This window comes from Mesocricetus auratus, unplaced genomic scaffold (genome assembly GCF_017639785.1).
Source record: "Mesocricetus auratus isolate SY011 unplaced genomic scaffold, BCM_Maur_2.0 Super-Scaffold_100013, whole genome shotgun sequence".
Lineage (NCBI taxonomy): Eukaryota > Metazoa > Chordata > Mammalia > Rodentia > Cricetidae > Mesocricetus > Mesocricetus auratus.
This window is the reverse complement of record NW_024429196.1, coordinates 16,246,336-16,270,872: the sequence shown is the minus strand read 5'-3', so window position 1 is coordinate 16,270,872 and position 24,537 is coordinate 16,246,336. Positions and strand designations below refer to the sequence as shown.

At 44.5% G+C, this 24,537-nt stretch overlaps 1 protein-coding gene and 1 long non-coding RNA gene across 3 annotated transcripts in view; one reads left to right on the top strand and one right to left on the bottom strand.

The window, feature by feature from the left end:
- The window catches only part of Nebl (nebulette), a 356,567-nt gene extending 342,346 nt beyond the window's left edge, over positions 1-14,221 (bottom strand). Inside the window, exons 1-2 of one of the 2 annotated variants that reach the window (XM_040755444.1) lie at positions 13,858-14,221; positions 12,451-12,545 (exon numbers count right to left, since the gene is read on the bottom strand). In XM_040755444.1, coding sequence (XP_040611378.1) covers positions 12,451-12,545; positions 13,858-13,926 — 164 coding nt within the window. In that variant the 5' untranslated portion in view covers positions 13,927-14,221. The remainder of the gene's footprint in view (positions 1-12,450; positions 12,546-13,857) is intronic. The other variant, XM_040755445.1, reaches the window with a different exon arrangement.
- Positions 14,222-14,227: 6 nt separating this feature from the next.
- LOC121143506 lies at positions 14,228-14,994 on the top strand. The gene is made up of 2 exons (XR_005880724.1): positions 14,228-14,447; positions 14,589-14,994. It is a non-coding gene; the product is annotated as an uncharacterized LOC121143506 (long non-coding RNA).
- Positions 14,995-24,537: the final 9,543 nt, after the last annotated feature.

The following is a 24,537-nucleotide window of genomic DNA, read 5'->3' as shown; positions in this document are numbered from 1 at the left end:
TGAGCTACATTGCTCAGAGAGCCAAAAGGCTCACCGCATCGCTGACAGAGCTGGCTGGACACTCTTCTCTGTTAGATGTCGTGTAAGCACACCTCAGATGCTTAAATATACAGAGGCAATTAGAACCATCCCTGCCCTCAAGGGTGCTTATGGAAAAGATTTGTTTATAAAGCCAAATATACCAAACTCTTCTGAGGGTCTTCCCTTGGCTGGGTCCTCCCAGAGAAGCGGCAAATTCGTGTGTGTGTGTGTGTGTGTGTGTGTGTGTGTGTGTGTGTGTGTGTGTGCGCGCGCTTCCTAACTTCTGTTGAGTGACTAAGTACATATAGTGATCTTCATGCCATAATGAGATAAGAGGGTTTGTGATGTGAACAAAGACTACATTGATAGAGAAAGGTGGAGCACGGCTATTGTATAGAGAGGAATTTAATTGACCTTTGTCTCTACTTTCTGGCAGGCATACTCCAAACACTTGCACTCTCCTGAGGAAGTGGAGTGCCTCTGTCCTTCAGAAGCCCCTTGGACCAAACTAAACTGTATGTCGTCAATGCAGTTCAAAGCGGGCTGGCTATTCCAAAGGACTGTGTAACTCATTTGGGTAGGGTTATACCGGCCAACCTCCTCCAGGGAGTGGTGGGAGGGGGTTAGAGACTGAATGATCACCTAAGTAGTGAAACTCCGGTAAATAGTCTGAACATCAGAGCCTGGTGGGAGTACTGGTTGCTGAGCACATTAGTGTTGGAGGGAACTAACAAACCCTGACTCCACAGAGCAAAAGCAGTGAGTCACCATGCCCAGGATTCTCCCAGACTCTGACCTATGTGCCTTTTCATTTGGATGATTTTGATTTGCGGGTTTTTTTTTCTTCCCTTTTGTCATCTTGCACACGTTTGTACCAGTGCTCACAAGCGTGCCCATGTGTATAGCAGCCAGAGGAGGAGGATGCATAGCTCCCCTGTTGCTCTGTGTTTTACTCCCTCTAGACAGAGTCTCTGGCTGAACCCAGCGCTTACCATATTTTTGTCTAGGCTGGCTGGGAAGCAAACCCCAGCAAGCCTCCCTTGCCTCTGCTCCCAGCAGGCACAGATATCTGGCTGTTTCCATGAGTGCTGGGATTTGAACTCAAGTCCTTGGGTTTTTGAAACAAACACTTACCCCATGAGACATTTCTCCAGCCCCTTGATTTGTATCTTTGATGATAAAACAATTCTCTTTCTAATTAATTGATTGGAATTTCATTCAGTGTACTTTGATCATGCCTCTCCCAACTCCTTGCCGAGTTCTATGAGTCATCCAAACTAATTATCATATCTGAAAGAGTTGATGTCACTCTGAAATTTCCATCCAGCTGGTCAAGGATGTGGGTAGCAGAGAACTCCTTAACTGTGGCTGGAATCTTAAGTGGCAACACTTCGATTGGGGACCACTTCACTTGTGGAAGGATGCCAAGGCCAGCACTGCTTTGCAATATTGCAACACTCACTTTCAACGTCTTCAATATCTGCCAGAAACAGTCCCTTAAAAATGCAAGTCTCTTACAATTGGCTTGTCTTTCCTTGTCCCCATCTCCAAGCCCAGGCTGAGAGTTCCCATGTTTCTATTTCAATAGAAAATAACTTCAAATGGGGCAACCGAAGCAACTGTGGTGCAAGACGAGCCTGAAAATGGATGGTAAAGCAGAGGTATACAGACTGCCGTGAGGCTGTGGGAATGGCAAGGTGGGAGACAGGAACAGGAGAAGCCCTGGAAGCTCACTGGCCAGCTAGCCTGACAGACACAGCAGTGAACAACAAAAGACCCTGTACCAAACAAGGCGGAAGGTGAGTGTCAACACACAAGGCTGGTTTCTCTTATCTCCACCTTCAGACTGTAGTGTACACACAGCCACACTCACATACAGAGGCATGCACACAGCCAAAGACTTTTCTAATTATAACGAACACACAAAGGAAAAGTCCAACTGTTGACTAAAAGTCTCAGTGTATTTCACAAAGGTAGTCATAGATTTGAAGATATACACAGAAACATAACATGAGCAAAAGTAAATGGTTAAATCATGGTATCTGATAAATGATGTCTCTGATCTTCACTTACTCCTTACTGTGTGCCCAAAATTTTGCTAAACTCCTTTTATTATTCTAGTAAATTCTTACTCCTAAGAGATAGTCTATAATTGTACCCATTCTACAGGTGAAATTATTGAGGCTTCAGCTCAGAAACTCAGTGAAGACCTCGGAGTCAGTAGCCCAGTGTAGCTACAGAGAAGGAGTGGGGGACAACGGCAAAAAGTAAAAGAAAGATGATTGTGAACATCTGTCAGAAAAGCAGCTTGCTTTTTTTTCTGTAGGCAATGGCGTACCATCGGATGTGTCTATACAGGGAGTATCATGGCCAGAATCACAGACTGAAAGGTAACTATGGCAGTAGGAGAAACACTTAAAGGACAGACAACAGAGGTAAGGTCCCTGGGCAAACATGGTTAAAAAGAAAAAGTGAACCCAGGAAGAGCCAAGGGATGACTACGTAGAGACAGAGACAAGCAGAGACAACGGGATGCATGAAGGTCAAGACCCTGGAGAGACTGCAGGAGAGCAGTCTTGAAAGAATGACATAAACTACCTAAGGCATCAAACCACCAAAAACACCTCTGTGGAGACTAGAGACCAGGGTCAGAGGTGCAGACAGCTTCCCAGAGGATCATCTGAGTTCAGTTTCCAACACCTGTGTCAGGTCACTCACACCAGTTCCAGGGTTTTAACGCCGTCTTCTGGCCTCTGTAGGCAACTACACTCAGGTGCACATATCCACATATAGACACACACACAATGAAAAATTAAAAAGTAAATACCTGTGAGTAGAGTAGGCCTTCTCTTCTGAGAAAAAGATTTATCTTCATTATTTTCAATTATGGTTACTGTGGGTGTATATGTGTGTGATGAGGCCAGAAAAGGGCATTGGATCTCTAGAGCTGGGGTTGGTGGTGGGAGCAGGCCTTCTCTACTGATGTGTGCATTGACTAAAGGCAACTGCTCTTGTGGCTTACCTACACGTGGTAGACATCACTCTCTTGATCAGTTAATGGATCGTGAAGTCATATTTAAGGGCCATATTCAATATTAGCAGGCAACAATATGACATCCCTCTGTCATTCAGATCCGTGAGTCCCTGGCTGAGTACCATCGCTCTATCGCTCCAAGATCCCTGTGTTGGTTTGCAATTGCCTTTGATGAATAATTAGCATCAAGGGAGCTAATCAAGGATTCTTGTCTAAAAATCTTTTTAAACCCCATAGCTGAAGTGGGAACATAACAGACCACCAGCCTAGTTCTCAATCCATGTGATTTAGGAATGCACACACTGAACTGGTTGTCTTCTAGCCCTTCCTAGAACTCAGTGGGAAAAAACCAACAGATTATAGAAAGGTAAACAAAAACTAAATACTGCAAGGTCACTCCTTCCAGGATTCCATTAAGAAAATGCAAAGGTAAATACAAATAAAATTAACATTGGGTTCCCAACACCACAATAAACAATCATGGACAGTTAAGCCTGATCCTTCCTTTCACGACTTCCTGCCTCAAAAGCTATGTCAGTGCCCCTATCCAGTCTCAATCAGAAAGGGCTGAAGAGCCATTTGGTTCATTAGAGGGGCTTTGCTGGATTCCGGCAGCAAACTTGAGCACACAAGAATCAATAACAATCCTTTTTACTCAGGCTCTGAACTGTGCTGGGTATTCAGCTCATAAATATTACTCAAGATCGCATTTCTACTGCTAAAAGCCAGATCAGCCTCATCACACAAACCACGAGGCAGAAACAGAAAATGAACAAAATTTGACCTCTTCCCTGGAGATTTCAAGGGGGCCCAGCGCACCAGAGGACAGGGTGCCCACACAGCAATGTCTGTGTCTTTCTCACTTCCTAATTTCCTGGGGAACCACTTGGTCAAACACTCATCTGAAAATGTTTAAGGAAGACGTACAGCAATGTGTTCTTACACCAGCCTCTGACACATAATCAATAAATTCTCAAGCGCACATATCTATATCACGCGTTGACCTGACACTTCACCAAGATTCAAAAGGTATTTCCTGCGATTCATCTCAGACTCTTTGCGGATCTCACATCACTCCACACCAAATACATCACCATAAAGAGACAGAAGGTGCACATCAGAGGCACCTTTTGGAAATACTTTCAGATAGGGAGGAATTCCATGCACAGTTTGTAAACACAATCCTCCACCATTTCAAAAGGTAATAAAATGAGTCACATTTTGTCAGTGGCTCGGGGAGGAGCCTCAGAATCAGAACACTTCACATACAATCTAGAACATTCTGTGTGATGTAAAGTGTATCTTCCTCTCCTTTTCAGTCACCAAGAGGAAGAAGAGGAAGGATAGGGCACACAAGGGCGGGGCAGGGAAGATCCGTCATCCTTTAATACGAATGTTTATGGCAAGGAATAAAGACATCATTTTCTCCCTGAAGTATACACCTTCAAGGCAGGCAATGCCTTTTGTAATCCATGCTTGGTAGAACTCCAACATGCCACGATGTCTTTTCCTTTGAAGTTGTCACTTTTAAGAATATGACATTTTCTCCAATCTCTGAGAATTATTAGGCCATGTGGCCAATTGGTTGTAATAATAACGGGATGGACTGACACGTAGGTACCTGATAGGTATAGTTTGGAGCACTGAAGCTTACAAGCATCCTCCCACCCATTTAGTCTCTGTAAGGCTCCTGTTAAAGAGAAGGCATTTTCCCACTTTACAAATTGTAATGGAAACACACAAACACGAATAAGGAATGCTTTCAGAAAGGTTCCCCAGGTACACCTGAACCTTTAAGCAGCAACAATGAATTCCACCACATTCAAGACTGGAATTCACAAGCTAGTCCATCAATAAGAAATTCACCCCCCCCAGTCCCCCTTGCTATTTAGATTTGGAAAACCACCAAACCACCTTTTGGGTTCCCCAAAGTCTAGCTCCTTCTAGGTTGTCCAACTTCTGCTTGCCTTCCTAGGAGAAACCCAGCTAGACCCTATGCAGAGTCCACACTCTGAGATGTTAGCATGGTCACAGTCCCCGGGAAAGGCTTAATGTCAACTGAGCATCATCACACGGCAGGCAGGTTCAGGGGACAAGCAGGTAAGTAAAAAAGAACTCTCCCCCCTGAGTGGACACAGATGCAGAGTTACATGGATCCCATATTGCATGATATGTGTGTGCCACAGATGATCTAAGGACTGACGGTATCCGGTTGGCCCCCGGAAAAGTGGAGGGCTGGAATGATGGAAGAGGGTGAAAGCAGCAATAGCTAACATCCATTGAGGGACCACTTTCAGCCCATTAATACACCATTCCTCTCTGTATCTATGGGCAAATCCCAGTGTTCCCTGGTGTACAGGACATAACTACAAACTAGCCTGTCTCAGACTTTTAGTACTCAAGTGTACGTCCATACTTTCTCTGTGTTTGCTACTTCTTGTCTTTCTTCCAATTCTGGTTAAGGAATGGCATTCCACATGTGAAAAGCTGGTATGGGAGGGTGGTGGTGTGGCTCAGTGAGATGGCACTTGCCTAGCACATATGAGGTTTGATTCCCAGCACCCCCCCCACACACACGCTCACACACACAGTCACACACTCACACTCTCACACACACAGTCACATACACTCACACTCTCACACAGTCACACACTCACACACACTCACACGCTCACACACACACTCACACAGTCACACTCACACACACAGTCACATACACTCACACTCTCACTCTCACACTCTCACACACACAGTCACACACTCACACTCTCACACACACAGTCACACACTCACACACACACACTCACATGCTCACACACACAGTCACACACTCACACTCTCACACACAGTCACACACTCACACTCTCACACACACACTCACATACACTCACACTCACACACACTCACACAGGGGTTTTTGTGTGTGAACAATTGGTCTCCAGTTGGTGGCACTATTTTGGGAAGCTGCTGAACCTTGATGAAGCTGAAACAACTGTCTGGATACAGAACACCAGGGGATGGACCTTGAGAGCTACAGCCACACCCACTTTCTCACTCTGCTTCTGGTCTGCCACCACCGTGTGACTCTCCACAAGTCCCCATTTCCATGTCTTCCCCACTGTGATTGGCTGTGCCCTCTCAAGTTGTCACTTTCGGGCATTTTGTCCCACTATTAGAAAAGTAAATAACACATTCTATTATTGTCCTTGTTTTAAAGAGGAATCTACAGACTTGTTCTGTAGGGCAAGACAGTGTCAGGGTTCAAACCCGTCTATGCATGCTCCAAAGAGTCAATGCCAGGCTGCAGTTCAGGAAACCTTCAGCACCACAGACTGCTATAGGACCAAATGTGGAAAGCACAGACAGAGTTAAGGGAAACAGGGGGTGGGGTGGGTATGGAGCTCAGGTTTACATTTCATTACTTTCCCTTCCCTGTCCTCTGATAACCTCAGAAAGAGTACTAACAAGGAGCTACCACAGAGAAGCGCTAAGTGGGAGCCAGAGAAGCCTTGGCCCAGATATGCACTCGCAAGACAGGCTGGCAGAAGCGCACTGACCATTCTGGGTGGCTCTTAATGAGCAGTGCCCAGCTCAGCATCTTCCAGGCTGGAGATAGCCAATGAATATTCACAAGGGGAAATGCTAACGCAGCCAGAAAGAAAGCAAATGCAACACACAGCTCCTGCTGTTTCATTTTCAAAAGTCCAACAAAATCATCTTAACTGAGACTCTTTGGTGGGAGGGAATCTCACTGGAATGGTGACTAAATGTACTTAACACTGATATTTTTTGGTTTTTGATTTTGGGGGAGTTGGTTTTTTTCTTTAACTTCACAATTACAGATACATTTGACAAAGTCGGGAAAATGTTCAAAGCCCCCCTCCCCCATACACACACACACACAAAAATCTGCAGGAGAAATGAGTTGGGGAAATTATTGGCAAGGTCATATTAAAATACTGCATCATTTTCTGGTCCTTCCCTGGAACTAAGATAATGTGACATTTGGTGGCAGCATATTAAAGGCCAGACATGGATATTGCTACTTCTAAGCAATAATGGCTTCTCAGAAAATTCTAAGAACCAATATATTTTTTGCAAACACATAATAAATGCAAATTTGACTTTCACACACAATAAATTAAATAATTTGACAAATGGCCTTGGGGTTTACATTCTTTGTGTGGCATGTGGGGTATCAGAGTGTTTGTAGTTTAGCCTGGCATATAATTCACACATAAATACAAGCTGTGTTTTTTGTCTAATCATTTTGTGTTATTTTTCCAGCACCTCTAAACAGTAAGAACACTGCTCAGTCCTCTTCTCTTTGCAAGTTCTAAGATGCAGAAAATCATGAATGTGCTAAAAAAGAATCCACTGCCGGCTTATGAAATATAAAGCCTTATGAAAACATGGCACGTACTCAAGTAGACCAGTGTGTTTTTAAATATTTTAATAGCGTGCACTGCTGTGTTAGGAACTAAATGTGCATTGTGTCCAATCTCACACTGAGTTTATACTCTATTTTGATCATCCTATCAAAAAGATCAAAATGTAAATACCATGTAAATTATATTTTGTACATGTCCTCCTTTGCATGAAAGCAAACAGAATACTTATTTCTTCTCTAAACACATGAGAATATCAACAAGCAACACAACTAAACCCAAGAAGTATTCACTGCCTCACTCCATTAAAAAAAGATGCCCTCTGGTATCAATTACAAAGAGCACGCCTGTGTGTGTGCTTTCAAATGTTTAAGCACAACGTTAATGTTTATTTCAAAGGGTCTCAAGCTAATTATGCATGCTACTGTCTAAAAGAAAATACCATATAAGTACTATGCCTGAAAACTCTCTTAAGAGACTATCTAAGCCAAGAGGATTGAATGCCTGATGGTGAACTTGCAGTAACTAGGAAAAGTTGAAATTTTCCTAACAACTAAATGGAAACTATACACCTTAATTGGAACCTAAAATAAAACATGCACACATTCGCACACACCCACACCCACACAAAACTAAAAGTCAATCTTAGGGCAATGAAACAAATGTAGTTTAAACATGGACCAAATATAAAAACTATGAATTTTATTTTCTTACACATGAAAATGGTTCTGTGATACTTTAAGAAAATATCTTTATTCTTAGTGCATGATGTCATGTTTACGGATGAAATATGACAAAATATGAAACTGACCAATGGCCTAATAGTATTTAAAAAATGTACAGAATTAGATGTATAAGGAAAAGTATGAAGTAAAATTGGAAAAAGATTACTAAAACTTGGTTCCAAGTTAGAAGCACACAGATAGCCAGTGTAAACTCTGTCCTCCTTACCTTGGGCAGCCACCTCTGCAGGTTCAACTACTCACAGATGAAAATACTGGAAAAGATGTTTCTACACTAAGCATGTGCAGGCATTTTTCCTGTCATCATTCCCTAAACAATACAGCACGAGAACTATTTGCATAGCATTTACATTGTGCTTGTATAAGTTATCTAGAGGTGACATACAGTGTGTGGGAAGACATGCACAGGTTATATGCAAACCCTACATCACTTCCTCTAAGGGCCTTGAGCATCTACGGATATTGCTATAGAGAGAGGGGAGGGGTTGCCTCCGATACTAAAGAATGGCTGCATTCTTTTTAGATTCTCATATTGAAAAGTGACATTTGAACGTGTGTGTCTATCAACTACTGAACCTAACTATGTACAGATAAAATGTTGCTTTCCATGGACATTTTAGACAGAAAACGCTTCATTTTCCTGTAGCTAAATTCATTAGAGAATCGATTTTCCAACACTGACCCAGAGAAATTATGGCCACCTTCTGTCGGAGGCTATAGGGAAAAGATGACTGACAAGCACCACCTGAATGAGAGCAGATACATGGGATCCCCAGAGGGTAAGCCACATGGACCAGATCACATGGCAACACACGCCCTTAGAAAAACATGGGCCGGGAACAGGAGACACCTCTGAGCCTGAAGACATCATGGCGGACGGAACCTGCAACTCATGAAGCCTTGTTTTCTTGAGAAAGTAAGCTAAAATAGGGTGTGAACCTGAGCTAAATTAGTCAAATACAAAACATCAGCTCTCTCATTCACCCAGGAAAGAGGGATTCCTACCTTCCTTTTAGTTGTTCAATAAAGTGAACTGTCAGGTTCAATAATAAACCAAAGAGCCAGGTGGGACTCTAAAACTTCTAGTTCAAATTACTAGCAAAGTGCTGGAATCATCAGAAACAGAAAACCTGTGAATATTTAATGTAGAGATAACTAAAATTAGTAAAAACTAATATTCAAGCCTAGAAATTTCATGTAACCCTATTGATGGGGTTCTTTTGTTTTAGAGTCCAAACCCCAGTGTTTCTTGGCACTAATTCACCGTTAAGTTATATTTCAGACCAGCCTTTCCCAGCTTGTTCAAAGCTTGCGGAACACTCTGGGACTCTTCCACAGAAAGAGCTGAGCTTAGCAGAAAGTGCTGAATTTTTTAGTGGACCCAGAACAAAGACTTTACTTGCTTCTTGCTATTCCTTTTAGAACGTGTCTGTGTGAACATGAGCATATGTTGTGTGTGTGCTCATTTGCATGTGTGTCATATACATGTGAGTATGTGTGTCAGCATGCATGTGAAGGCTAAAGGTCAACCACAGGTATCATTCCTCAGGAATTGTCTACCTTGTTGGTTTTCTAAATGGGGTCTCTCATTATCCTGAAGCTCAGCGTGTGTACTAGACTGGTCGGCCAGCAACTTTTCATGTGGTTTCCAGGGAAAGAACTCAGGTCCTCAAGATTGTGTACAAGCGCTTTATCCACTGAGCTACCTCCCCAGGCTTCTGTCTGTTCTTTCTTTTGTAACTCCTTTTCTTTCTCATTCAATTTCTCCATCTCTTTCCCCCTAAGTTCTGAAGGCTCTCTGGGGAACCCAAAAGGCATTGGTATGGATTGGATTTAAACCCCAGGCAGTGGAGCTACAAAGGATTCATCCTGATCCAGATCCTGATCCATAAAGCTGGGCCATTCGGCCCCAAACTACACAGTTACAGGAAGGATGGCTGACTCTCTTTACCTAAAGCACAGTCACCTTGATATGTGTTGTCAGTCCCTCATCCTCTCCTTGCTGCACCAGGCTTTGATCCCAAACCAGTTGTTTGTCCTTCTTGAGGAAGCAGAAGACCATGGTCCCCACAATCTCATTCTCGCTTTAGATTTTCTCAGTAAGGTATGGGGTCTGAGGGGGCTGAAAACAGTTTCGCAAAATATCTGTACACTATACTTATACAAGGAAGTCCTGAATTCTCTTTTGTCCTCAAAATTCTAATTTCTTGGAAAATATCTGTCTACCTGTGAACACTAAAATAGACCAGAAAAAAAGAATCAAGAAATTAAATGCTACAGAATATTTGTTCAACTATGCAAAGATGTGTTGCATTGCTTAACTATGTAAAGATGCTTTGTATGTGTTTATATTGTGAAATACTTGTTTAATTATGTAAAGATGTATTGCTGTTTTGCTTTGCCTGCATAAGGCCCCTTATTGGTCTAATAAAAGGCTGAACAGCCAATAGCAAGGGAGCGGGTATAGGTGGGATTTCTGGACAGGGAGAGTAAGTAGGAGGAGGAGTTTAAGGAGACACCAGGGGAGAAATTTAAGGAGACAGATATGGAAGAAGCAGGAAAGTAAAACATATGGAACGAATAAAAAGTAAAAAAGCCCCAAGGCGAAATGTAAATGAATAGAAACAGGTTAAATTAAATTAAAAGAGTTAATGGAACAAGCCTAAGCTAAGGCCAAGAATTCATAATTAATAGTTAAGTCTCTGTGTCTTTATTTGGGAGCTGGTGGCCCAAAAAAACAAAACAAAACAAAAAAACTCCAACTACAAAGAAAAACAAATAAAAAAACTAATTCTCCATCATACTGTATGTGTACCTGTATGTAAGTGTGTGAAACTTACATGCACATGCAAGGAAACTAGAAGAGGACACCATGTCACTCTCTATCATCTTCCCTTAACAGAGACAACTCTAAAGAACCTGCCTAGGCAGATGGCCAGCCAGTCCCAATATTCCCATCTCTACTCCCAAAATGCTGAAGTTACGGGTACTAATGCATATGTTGCAAGTCGTCTTACCCACCAGACAATCCCCCCATCCCCCAGATATTTTAAAGTTGTGCACCAGAGGTCTGAGCACAGTTTGACAAATATATGCTGACCGTGATATGTTCCCTGTACAGCCAGACCCTCAGTCCCCCAGAGACCCGTGGAGCTGCTTCAAACATTCCGGGGAGGAGTAGGTTCTGCCAGTATTCCAGCTAAAATGTTAGTGTCTGTCCACAGGTCTCTGAGCCATCTCTACGCCTGGCCATAACTACGGGGCACTGGGAAGAGGAAGGATCAAAGTCAGGACTAAAAGCCCACAGTGAAACCACTGTATGATGGGAGAGAGGCTCAGGAGAGTAAAGCAGCCTAGGTCCCAAGGCTACAAGAGAGCCCTCGGAGGTTCTGCTCAATGTGGAGCCACTTGCAGCCTTTGGAAGTGATCTGAGCCCCATTCAGAAGCTTAGCCCTTCCATTTAGCTTCATTACCTGTTATGGAGGGTGTCAAATTAATGCAGCCCCGTGCACACACACACCCTTTACTCATAGGATTTTAGTAAAGTTTAAATAACTCAGTATTTGTAAAGTACTCTAAGCATGGCCTGACTTATGGTAAACACTGTGTTAATGATAGCTAATATTGCCTAGAACATGCCCTCAGGGAAGCCTATCCAAGAAATGTCCACTGTTTCATTTCCCCATCTACTACTGCTGGGTAACTGGAAGTACCCTGTCCCTTAACAGAAGGTCCACAACAGCAGGTCCAGTACTAACCAGGTAGGAGTCACATCTCAATTCTTCCATTCCCTGTTCAAACCCCAGAATACCCAGAGCAGTCTCAGTGAAGACCAAGCAAATGAGAGCTACTTCCCTAGCAACTAGGTTCAGATATAAAACTGCAAGATAGCAACATCCTATGATTAAAATGGAAATTGACATGTGATTAAAATGGAAATCAACCTGGCATGCATGTCAGAGCCCACACACTCTCAGTGGGTAAGTTCTGGAGCTTCGAATAAAAATGTCCCTAAGTCTGAAATGCTGTGAACTCCAAACGCTAACCTGGTAGAAAAGTCACACAAATTACCCTACACTTTTACAGGACATAAATACAGCAACCTTCAACATAGTAAGTGACCAGGGAGTCTATGGCATAAAGAGATCATTGGCCACCTGCACACCTGGGTGGCACAGTGAGTCCGTTATTCAGAAGAGGCATATCTGCTAACTTAAGCTCTCATGCTGGGCTACAGCTGGCATAGCACACTGGCAATACTTACGCATTACAGTAGGGCTTCTTTTCATAGCCTTTGTAGTTGTTCATGTTGAGAGCCATCTTGCAGACCTCGCAATGGAAGCATCCTTTATGCCAATACTAAGAAGGAAAGAAAAACAAAAACAAATACTCAACATTTCATTGCAATACCAGTTCTGGACAGAAAGGGCAGGAAAGGCAGAACATATGATAACACTATCAGGAAATGACCCTAGGTAGTAGCACACATTTATGTATTTCCAGTTCAGCAAAGAACTCAGACAGCTATTAAAGTTCATTTTTAAAATTAATCCCACCGCTACAGACTCACAATGAAAGAAATGCCAAGAGTCTATCCATATGACAGCCGAAAAGGAACCCTGAAGTCAGTTAATGGAGAAATGGGGCTGGTGGTATGGCTTTAAAAATCAAAGAGGTTCTCTTTCCAAATGTCTAGATGTTGTGTTTGTAGGATTTTCACACACGTGTCCACCGGAAGTCAGACAACCCACAGTAGCAGAGGTGGACTATATAAGTACTCTTGTCCCCATCCCCGCCCAGCTTCCACTAAATCGCAAAAACGCCGTCTCTGGGAGACGGTTTACTCTACAGAGGCATTTGTAACACCAAACGCAAATTTCACTGGGACTGCCTACAGCTGATTTCAATTGTCAGTCAGCGGGGATGGCGCTGTGTCTGTCTCCTAGGTTGTTCTACTCCATCCACACCCAGCAAGGACAGAGCTACTGCGACCTGGCTAAAGCCACTGCCTTTGGAATGTACCCTGGTGGAGTAGGCGCCCGTGGGTCAGCTTGCTACACCGGGCTGGGTCTTTCCTAGAGGGGTTATTCTTAGCCCTGCGGCAGCGGCACCCCACGACATATTAATTGCTATTTGCCTTTTCCTAAAGCCGTTGTCACCAGAACTGTTAGGGACTGTGTGAGATGAAGGTACCAAGGTCCCTACAGTGGGGAGGGAGGGACAGACTGGACAGGGGAGGGGGCGCGGCTTGTCAACTGCTCCCCCCATCCCGTTCCCATCCTGGTTCGTGGGTGACTCAGCCTGGCTGCTGGGTGCTCAGCCTAGCTCCTGGGTTCTCAGCTTGGCTCCTGGATAGCTCAACCTAGCTACTGGGTACCCATTCTGGCTCCTCCGTGCCGGGGCTGCCATACGTCCTTCAAGGCAGCCGTGCGGATGTCGCGCTCCCTACACCCAGGACAAAAACCTTTCCTAGTTCCAATACCCTTATCATCTGATCCTGGAGGTCTCAGACACAACGGCTGGGGTCTTCCTTCGAGCATCCTCTCCTTGTGCTAAGACCCAGGAAACATACCAACCCACTCATCTCTCTAACCCAGGTGCCAAAACTTCTTGGAGCAGGTGCAGCCGGGCGCCCGGCAGGTCCGGGCTGGCCAGGTGCCCCCTCGCTCACCTTATCGAGGCAGTTGACTTTCTCCGTGGGGTACACCACTTTTCCGCAGCGGGCGCACTGGGGATTCATTGTCGCGGTTCCCGCGGGCGGTGGCTGTTGCTGCGGCGGTGGTTGGGGGCTCCGGGGAGCCGCTGTGACATCCCCCGGAGAGCCCCGTGCCACCTTGGGGCAAGCAGAAGAGCTTCAAGCGCGGTAGAACTGATCTGGTGGGGTGTAAGGGGGGCGCGGCGGGGCCTGGGGCCGGCCGCACTCTGCGACGCTGGCGCTCGGCTCTGGCTCGGGCTGTGCGCTGCTGGCTCTGCGTCGCTAGCGCTCCAGGTACCGGTGACTCACAACCACTCGCACCCGCCCCTCGCGCTCGCTCACTCGCTCCCCCGCCACCGCCGCCGCCGCCGCCGCGCAGGCCAAACCCACCAGCGCGCACCGACCCAAGGGGCAGAGAACCAGCCTGTGTGGAACTAAGGGACAGAGGGCGGCGCGGGGGAGGGGGCCGGGGGAGGGGAGGCTAGGGACCCGGAGAACTCCGCACACAGCCACCCAATGAGGCCTGGGGATCCAGCAGCCACGCCACAGCAGCCTTGGGCGCCCAGGTGGGCGGCGGCGACACAGCGAGCCAGGCGGGGGAGGTCAGAGCTGGGGGTGACAGGAGCCCGGGAAAAGCTCAAACCGGAGCACTCCCAGCCCCCTTCCTCCCTCTTCTTCCCCAGTCTGATGCCCTCCTCTCACTCCAGGGTGATGTCTCTGACAGAGGTCGGCCAAGGATGTGCCTAAGGCTTCTCTCCTAAGACTCAAGCCACCAGCTCTGCCTGGTACCGCCCAGCACACCGGCCAAGACTCCCTGCCTGAGACGAGGCTTTCTCCGCCCCGCCTTGAGCTGAAGAAGCCCGGCCGGGAACTGAGAGATTCGCGAGAACCGAGAGACTCAAGTCCCCGGTACACCCCCTTGGACACCTGACTCCCACCATCACTGGGCAGAGTCTGTAGTGACTGCCTGAAGTCCTACGACCCTGGATGCCGAAGATGTCTTGGTGCCCCCTAGTCGCCGCACTTTTTATACTTTTTATGTTATTGGAAAGCGACTGGTCATTATAGGCCAGAATCAAGCCTCTCGATTAAAACAGTTGGTGTTCATTTTAAGTGAGTGTATACAATATATTGTTTTGCAAATAAGTAACCACAACGATCTCCGAAAAGTTCTTCTGAGCTCAGAGAAGCAATTACAAACCAATCACCAAAACCAGGAGAGCCAGGAAATTAAGCAAAGGGTAGGATGGAAACCACCAGACAAAACAGCAGTGATTTTCCTTTTTAATGATAATCCCGAGGCTATTGGATTCGCTTATGAGAAGCAAACAAATGGGGCCATGTTAACTGTATTTTGTGTCTGATTCTTCCTCTTACTGGTTTTGTGGCCTTCTGCCAATATGCTTAGCCTCTCTTTGACTCAGTCTTCTCATCTGCAGAATGGCGCTGACAACAAAGTAACAAAATAGCTCTGCCCCTTCTGGAGTGCGGATTAGATGTGAGTCAGCAGTCGATAAAACCTTCAAACTCCCTGGCCTCTGTAAGCACCAAGCAAATCTGCTGGCATTATCATAAATTGGTAGTAACAAACACATTCCTTTCCTAGCAAGAGGATAAAGATTCAGTCATGCCTCTTAGCAACTTCTGTGACAAATATTTCTGTCACTTCAAGAAAAATCAAAGCTGCACTTTTTCCAGAGACAACCAGTAATTGCCAAGTCTCTCAGGCAGGCTGTGCCATGGACATATTCAGAATGCAGGGCTGTTTGACTTTTTCCCAAGAGGTAACTTCTTTAAACATAGTCACCAAAACCAACAGCTCTGAACCACTCACTGCTGTGTCCACAAACACACCTTCAAAGCAAATAAAGGACAATTTGCTATCACAGAGTACCACTTATCCTTAAAAACACCTTGAAGATCATTAAAGTTGCCTGTGGGCAAAGGAGCATGTGTATAATCTCCTGGAGGATGCCAATTTTTATCATTTGTTTTTTAGCATTTAGCTTTTTGGAACCGCAGGTTAGATATAAATACTTTATTCTCTTAATGCTGAGCAAAGAATTCAGGAGTAAAATGGTGGTGACATTTATAACTGATTAGTTTCCCTATAATCTGTATAATTTCTTACAAAATCAGCCACCCATCACAGTGATTGACAGACAGTAAGTACTAATTAAATGTTGACTGATAGTATAGATGAGACAAGCGCACACCTTAAAACTGGAATTAACTGTGATGTTTTTGAAGGATAAACAATTACTCCTGGGCCCTGCTTCCCTCTTGATTCTGTTTCTCCCTCTCTCTATTTTGTGCGTCAAGCCAGCATCCAAGTTTCTTAATGTCACATTGAGAGGACCCAAATCCCGTCTGTCTCTAAAAAGATGTCTTTATTTCCCAGACCAAAGTCCTGGAACTTTGTCTGGAGCCTGTCCTCTGGCCCAGTCTTCTTCTTTCAAGCGGATAAAATGATTTCGTTGTTCCATCATGGAGAACTCTGCCCTCGAGACTTTTTTTATTGGCCCAGTCTAGAAACTCTACCTTGTGGCCCTTGTATCCCAGCACACCCACTCTCAGTCCTTTCTGCTGGCATGGCCACAGAGGGAAAGAATAATGGGCCATTATTAGTCATCGTCATACTTAGAAGTTAGATTCTTTCTGTAGCTAGAGTTCTCAGATGTGTTTACTTTTCCCTGTGGGGTCTCCTTATAAAAAAAAAATCTGTCACAGACAATGATTACTTAAGCTATATAAATGGAACTCAAATTTGACATTCTGAAGAGAAAATAGTGGCTTTGACAAGCAGGGGCTTGGACATGATTGTGGTGGATTATCCTACTCCCAAGAATACCAGGACACCTAATGTGAGGAGTCCAAAGTTGTTTCTGTTTCATATATTATTCTGCTTTTACTGCCATGTCAATGTCATCCCTGAACATGGCAAGACATAGCGGCAAGCTTCAAATAATGAAAATACTTCTTTCCAAATGGCAAGACTCACCAAAATAAACCCCAGGTTCCTGAACATCAAAGCATCCATAAATACTGAGCCTAGATGATGAGGTGAATCTACCCAAAACCTTCCCAACTTTGAAAGAGAAAAAGGAAGGATGTCAACCCTTTGTCTTGATCTTTATTTTTGGGGTCTCTGTCCCAGAAAGGTTGATGGTAGACAAAATAATGTCTCTCCCCCCAAAAAGAAATGTTTCCCCCTGTGAATCTCTTACTTCACGTGACACAGAACCACACAACACCATCAAGGCCCTATGTCATAAAGGCTTTGTCCCCAGCCTGTGGCACACTGGGAAGTAGAACCTTTCAGAAATAGGGTCTAATGAGATACTAGTAGGTCATTTCAGTCTCAATTAATTGTGTTACGGCAGAAACAACAGAAAACTAAAGCATCTATCTGTGGGAATGGTAACCTTTCTTTCAGCCGCGGTAAGTTACAAAAGTCCTAAAGGACTAGTTTGGTTGCATGTCCATGATCCTGTGTGCACAACCATGTAACATAGACATCCATTCTCTTGCCTCCCTATAAAAAGACTTCTTCACACAATGTACCTCACGTCATTAAATTTTGCTCATGTAGATACATCATAAATAGTACACAGTCAACATGCTTCTCCCTGGGTTTTCCTTCCCTTCTGCACAAAGCAATTCAATGATTAATAGTCTCATCTTTTCAGCAAGTACCCCAAAAATCAATTCGGAGTGCCCCCCTACACCCTAACCCAGCCATCAACTCCAACTGATTTTTATCTCCAAAGAGTTCTTGAATCTGTCTCCATGCCTCTGACTTAGCATAGCAAATTGTGTCGCCTATCTTTCTGTAATGGCTCCCTAAATGTTTTAGTATCACACGAGTCACAGAAGGAAATCGGATCTTAATCTCTCAGACCGGAGCTAAAAATGTTATCAACAGGGCTAGGCATCCAGCTCAGTTGGTAAAGTTCTGGATTCAAATCCCAGGAACACATAAAACCAGATGTGATGGCACGTACCTGCAAAGCTACCCAAAGGGAGGACCACTACAACTCTGTGGTGAATCTAAAGCTACCCTGAGGCTACTTGAGGCCCTGTCTCAAGAAAGAAATGTTAGAGCTGGAGAGGTTTCCAAGTGGTCAGAGCACTCGCTCTTCCAGTGGACCCAGGTTTGATTCTGAGCACCTATGCGGTGGCTAACAAACATCTGTAACTCCAGCTCCAAGAGATCCAGTGCCGCCTTCTGGCACTCACATGATGCATAGACATGCAGGCATATAAAGCGTCCATACACATAAAAGCAAATAAATAATTTTTAAAAAGAAAAAAGGTCATAGATAGAATAATCCGTACTTCTCCAGGTCTGAGACATGGCCCCCACCCCTGTCGATGCTGTATGATTTTTTTTAACAAAATATGCTCATCAAAAGCACTAAACACAGTGCCTAATGCCCAGTAAGAAGTTAAACAATATTTGTCATAATCACTGAATTACAAGACTGCAATTTTAAATTAGATTCTAGGCTGCATGCTTAGTCAGATGGGCCATGCCTAAGATGGTAGTTATTATCATTCTTTTCATGTACCCTCAAGTGCGTTTTCTCAATCAACTGTCTACTTCATAAATATCAAACTACTAAAATAAAATTGACATGAAGAATATTCTTCTTGCTAGGCACAGTGGTGCTCATCTTTAACCCCAGCACTATAGAGGCAGAAGCAAACAAATCTGTTTTAAAGTCTACCTGGTCTATAGAATGAGTTCTAGACCAGCCAGAGTTACATAGTGAGACTCAAAAGAACAGAGCAAACAAACAAACAAAAAAACACGTTTCTTGTGCAGAGAGAATAAGTGTCAGTGTAGTGGTCAGGCACAAATTGGGCATCTATATCACATTCTCTCCCTCTCCCAACTCTTCCAAGACAAAGGGGTCATCAGAAAAGAGAGAAGAAAAATTCTAAGAGCCAGATGTTGGAACAAGAGTGAAACAGTGTCTTCTGGACATGACGGACACCTCACTCATGAACTCACAATTGTGACTGTCTGCACAAGAGCAAGCCAGTCAACATTCCAGCATGGAGGCAGAGGCTCCTGAGTTCCCACCCTAACTGAGCAACTATTCGTAACTGGTGGCTGCAAGGAGAGAAAGAATCTATTTTCTTTTAAGGTGTGACTCCTGTAAGCTGAGTCCCATGCCCATGATTAAAGGGACAGCACAAACTGGACTTGGTGGGTTATTAAAAAATACAAAGGCATGAAGTTAGGAGGCGGTGGGGGTGGACGTGAGAGGAGTAGTTAGGGGGAAGAATAAGAGGTAGATATGATCAAAATACATTATATTATGTATAAAAGTCTCAAAGAACAAAAACAGTATGCTAAAAATAAGTAAAAGGTGATACAGGAAAGAATGATATAAGAAAAACATCTGTATGACTGTCTTAGTCACTTTTTCTGTTGTGATAAGACACCATGGCCAAGGCAACTTATAGAATAAAGAGTTTATTTGGGGCTCACAGTTCCATAGAGCCTGTGACCATCATGTGGAGATCATGGCAGCAGACAGGCATGCATGGCAGGCAAACAGAAGCTGAGAGCTTATATCTTGGTCCACAATCTTGTGAGGCAGAAAGAGCTAACTGGAAATGGTAAGGGCATTTGAAATCTCAAAGCTGCCCCCAGTGACACACCACTTCCAACCAGGCCACATCTCCTACTCCTTCCCAAATAGCTCTTCCAACTCGGGACTAAGCATTCAAACATGTGAGCCTATGGGGGGGGGGCGTCCTCATTCAAGCCACCACAATGATTAAGATTATAATTCTCCTTAATGCCTTTGTCTCCCCTCCACAAAATTCCTCAGTTGAAATGTTAATCCCCAATGCTCTGGGTTTAGAGATGAGGACTGTGAGAGGAAATGAAGGCTAGAAGAGACCCTGAGGATGCAACTCCCGTGGTGACATGGGCACCGTTGCAGGAAGGACTGCCAAGACTGGTGCTCTCTTTAGAAAAGAGTCCCCACCAGAACCACCAGGCACCTCGATTCCCAGATTTATAATCTCCAGAACCATGGACAAGTACATGACTGTTGAAGCCACTCAGTCTCAGCTGTATTTTTATGGCAGCCCAAGCTGACTAACACTGGACCTCCACGTGGTTTATAACTAACTCAAGGAAAAGATTCTTGCCTAATAAACACAATGACAGAAATAAAGATAAGCAGTTTTTCTCCTACCTAATAGTAGGTTCCTGTGCTTTTTTGCACCAAAGCTCTGACTCACTAATTAGCATCAATTTCAAGCCACAAAGCAAAGTAGATTTCCAACCTGTTTGGCAAGAATTGCAATTATGTTCAGTGACAAATTAAATAATCATCTTCAGCATACACAATAGCAAATAAAAGTTTAACCATTTAAAAATAATATTAAATTCTATAATATATCCATGATCAAATAAGAATTGGTTTAGGTAATTTTTTAAAAAATTGATCCTAAATAAGTTATGGCTAGTGGTCATTTTTTTCTTCTAATTAATTTTAAGAGACATTAGTAAAAGTGTATATATCCTTATCTTTAAAACATACTACCCCTATTTCTAAGATGAAAAAATAAAAAGAAGTAAGAACAAGGAAATCCTAATGAATGGAGAAGAAAATATTGAGTCTAGGACTAAAGACATGCCTTAGTTGGTATAGTGCTTACCAAGCACACTTGAGAACCTGAGTTCAAGTCCCTAACAACCTAAGTTCAATCCCTGTAGAGAAAAGTGACTTGTGAAAGTTGTCCTCTGATCTCCACATACGCACCATGGAACATGTGCTGGTCCCCTCCCCCCTGAAAATCAATAAATCTTTTTCTAAAGCCATGCTCATAATCCCAGTCTGGGGAGGTAGAGGCAGTGAGATCCCTTAGGGCTTGTCGGCTAGTCAATCTAGCTGAATTGGTGAGTCCCAACCAGATTCAGTCCAAGACCCTACCTCAAAAAGTAAAGCCAAGAACAACCGCAAAAGACCCCTGCTTTGACTTCTGGCCTACACACACACACACACACACACACACACACACACACACGTCCTGAGACCTCAAAGCAGAGAAAAGTGCCCATTTCTGAATAACAATTCAAAGACTTGGGCATGTACTGTCCAATAAAAATACAGTAAAGAGTTTAAAAATGAGACACAAATTATTTTCAACTTTCTGGTAACTATTCTTCAAAGAAAAAAAAACAAGTAAAATAACTTTAGCAATATATTTTATTTGATCCAATTTATCCAAACCATTATTCCAAGGTGTGATCACTATTTGTTTTAAACTAAGCAGAGTTCCCATTGGTTTGCTGGTTTTGTACTAAGACTCCAAACCTCGGTGTCTAGTCTCATCCTGACAGTATCTCTAAGAATTGTGCTGATACCAGGGCTGGAGAGATTGCTCACAAGTTAAAAGTGCTTGCTGTTCTTGCAGAAGACCAGAGTTTGGCGTATAGCATCTATATCTCACAGCTCCAAACTGCCTGTAACTCCAGTTCCAGGGACACTAAGGCCTTCTTCTGGCTTTCACAGGTACCCACACCCACAGGCAGACACACAAACATGCATATAAACAAAAAATAACTCTTTAAAGAAAAGAGAACCATCCAGCGCAAAAAGGACATTTCTTCGGCATGCTGTGAGACAGTGTGATGCTCACACATCCAAAGAGAGAAAGGAAGCGTGGACGGGGTCAGGGTCAAAGACCTGGACACGTTTTGGCACTTGCTAACTCCGAAGGGCTCCGGGCAATACTGACAACACTAGGACTGAGGAGCAAGAAGAGCACCACAGTCTGCTGCTGTCCAAATGTGCCTCTGCCGTGGTTCCCAGAAGCTGGAGGTGATGAATGGTGTCACTGAGACGGAAGGACAAAGAGGAACAGAGAGGGCTGCAGATGGAGGAGGAGACGGTAACAGGAAAAGGCATGAACTCAGCGGTGGGAGGAGAAGGGTGGCAACCACAGGGCTAGCAGGAGCCTAAACACCCCCAGAAGGCACACGGTAGAGTGTGGGCGGAGCCAGAACCGGAAACGCAGTGGTGAAGAAAGGAAGAAAGAAAGGGGCCCGGGAACTCAGACGGGCCTCTGCCTGAACTCGGCCAAGGGCAGCTGAGGTCCGCCCAGGGCCAGGAATGAATTTCATAAAAAGCCAAGTGCCTGGAAAAATCAACAGAGTCAAGTCAAGGACAAATGTCAGTTATGTCATTGACATTTTATCATACTCTATTTTATAGTAACAAATCAATTCAGTTGCTTAATCGACTTGAGGTCAGCTAGGTCTGCTTGTGGATGGGGTGCTAGGGAGAGAACCCAGGGCCTTGCACATGCTAAGCTTACACTGGACCAGTGAGGCCCTCCCCCCTCCCGCAGTCCTCTAAGAATGTTTTTTAACTCAGCACTAACAGCTTGAGCTCTGCTAAGGTCACAAGTGTGTTGCTCACTAGCTTGCTTTTGTATGTGTAGAGTGTGTGTGTGTGCAGGTGAGAGGGAGGTAGAAGATGACATCAGGTCTCTTCTATCATTCTCCACCCTTCTATATTTTATCAGTCTGTCACTGAACCTGACATTTGCTGATTGGTTAGACTAGTTGCCCAGTAAGTCCCAGTGATCCTGTCCTTGCCTCCCCAGTGCTGGAGTTAGAAGTGTGAGCCCCACTTTTATGTGGGTTCTGGAGATCTAAACTCAGGTCTTTGGGTTTGCACGCCAAGCACTTTTTTGTTTAACTGACTGAGCCATCTCTCTAGCCCTGATTGTTTTATTATTGTTGTTTGTTTTGTTTGCTCTTTGAGACATGGTCTCACTACGTAGCCCTGGCTGGCCTGGACCTCGAAACAGACCAGGCTGGCCTTAAACTCACAGAGATCCACCTGCCTCTTCTTCCCAAGTGCTGGGATTAAAGGCAAGCAGCACCATGCCCGGAGATCGTTTTAGTTCTTAAAACAAGAGCTCAAAATGTATCCCAGACTGGCTTTGAACTCTGCGCCTCCTACCTCAGGTTCCCAAGGATTGGGATTACAGGTATGGAAGGCAGGGGCCAGTTCCTGTGCAGACAGAGAAGGTGGCCCCAAATGGAAACTAAGTTAACAGTTTGTGTGACCATATTATTTTTCACATTTCCCTGGCCATACTTCTTACTCTTCAGTGGACTGTGAGTTCAAGCTTGTCAAATGAGATTTTCTTCCCATTTCAAATAATGAACCAAAAAAAAAGTCTTAAGGCAAAATAACTTCATCAGTAATCTGTGCTAAAACATGGGCTTGTTCTCAGCCAAGGGGCTGAGGCTTCACTCCGGGAAGGGGGTTTTCCTTCCTCCACAGTGACTCATCAAACAGGGAAAATGTTGGCCTGCTCTTTACCAACATTTTACAAATGTTCCCTGTACAGAATGTGCCCATTAGCGGTAGGCATCAGAGCTAGAAAGTGTTCTTCAGCCTGAGTAATACGAATTAAGTGAAATGAATGGAGCCAGCCTCTCCGAGATGGATGGAGAAAAGAGCCTTCATTATATAAAAAGGAAACCTGAGCGCCCTACCCTCCCACCCCCACCCCCCCACCCCTGCTGCCACTGCTTGCACAGCCTCAGCCAATAAAAACAGATATCAGTGCTCAAATAAAACAGGATAGAGATGTAAAGTCGCCAGAGTGCTGCTTAAAAATTCAAGTGAAAAGGTAAAACATGTTAACTAGAATTTAATGACACGAAAAGAGGTTTCTGGTGCTTTGCTGCCTCGGAAAAGAAAACATGTTGCAAGACTGGTTTCCTGTGATCTCATTTTTCACTAAGTTTCTGTCAATACACAGAGAGTGCATGGCCTTGGAAAGAAGCGCTCAAGTGGCGACGGAGGCGGAACTGACTGTGCTGTGTGTCCTTCCTGTCTACCCTCCCCAATGTGTTTGTTTACTTATTTTTCAGAGCAGAGTCTCACTATATAGCCCACGTAGGCCTGGAAGTCCTGATCCGCCTGTCCTGCCAGTGCTGGGTTTCCTCTCCGCCCAGCTCATGAGCATTGTGCTAGCTAGAAATGTCAACAAAGTGGAAGAGGGCTTTGTTGTGGAGACCACTGTGTGTCATCCTCTCTCTGCCCCATCAGGCTCCACCTGGTCTCTCTCTCTCTCTCTCTCTCTCTCTCTCTCTCTCTCTCTCTCTCTCTCTCTCTCTCTCTCTCTCTCTCTGTCTATCTCTCTGTCTCTCTCTGTCTCTGTCTCTCTTTGTCTCTCTGTCTCTCTGTCTCTCTCTCTTTGTCTGTCTCTGTCTGTCTCTGTCTCTGTCTCTCTTTGTCTCTCTGTCTCTCTGTCTCTCTCTCTTTGTCTGTCTCTGTCTGTCTCTGTCTCTCTCTCTGTCTCTCTCTGTGTCTCTGTCTCTCTGTCTCTGTCTCTGTCTCTGTCTCTGTCTCTCTCTCTCTCTCTGTTATACCACGAGTGTTAACATAAGGAACGAAAGAGGAAGTAATGACCAGTTTGGGATGGATTTGGTTTTGTTCTCCAGTTAAGAATGTGCCTGCTGGTGCCCGAGCATTGCACCACAGCCCTTGCTCTGCCTGCAGATAAGAACAGAAGGGCAGGGAGAGGTCAGAAGCACACAGGGAAAGAAACACAGCCCTGCCCATTCCTGAGACTTCAGATGGTCAGAGAGTGAATGCGGGTGCG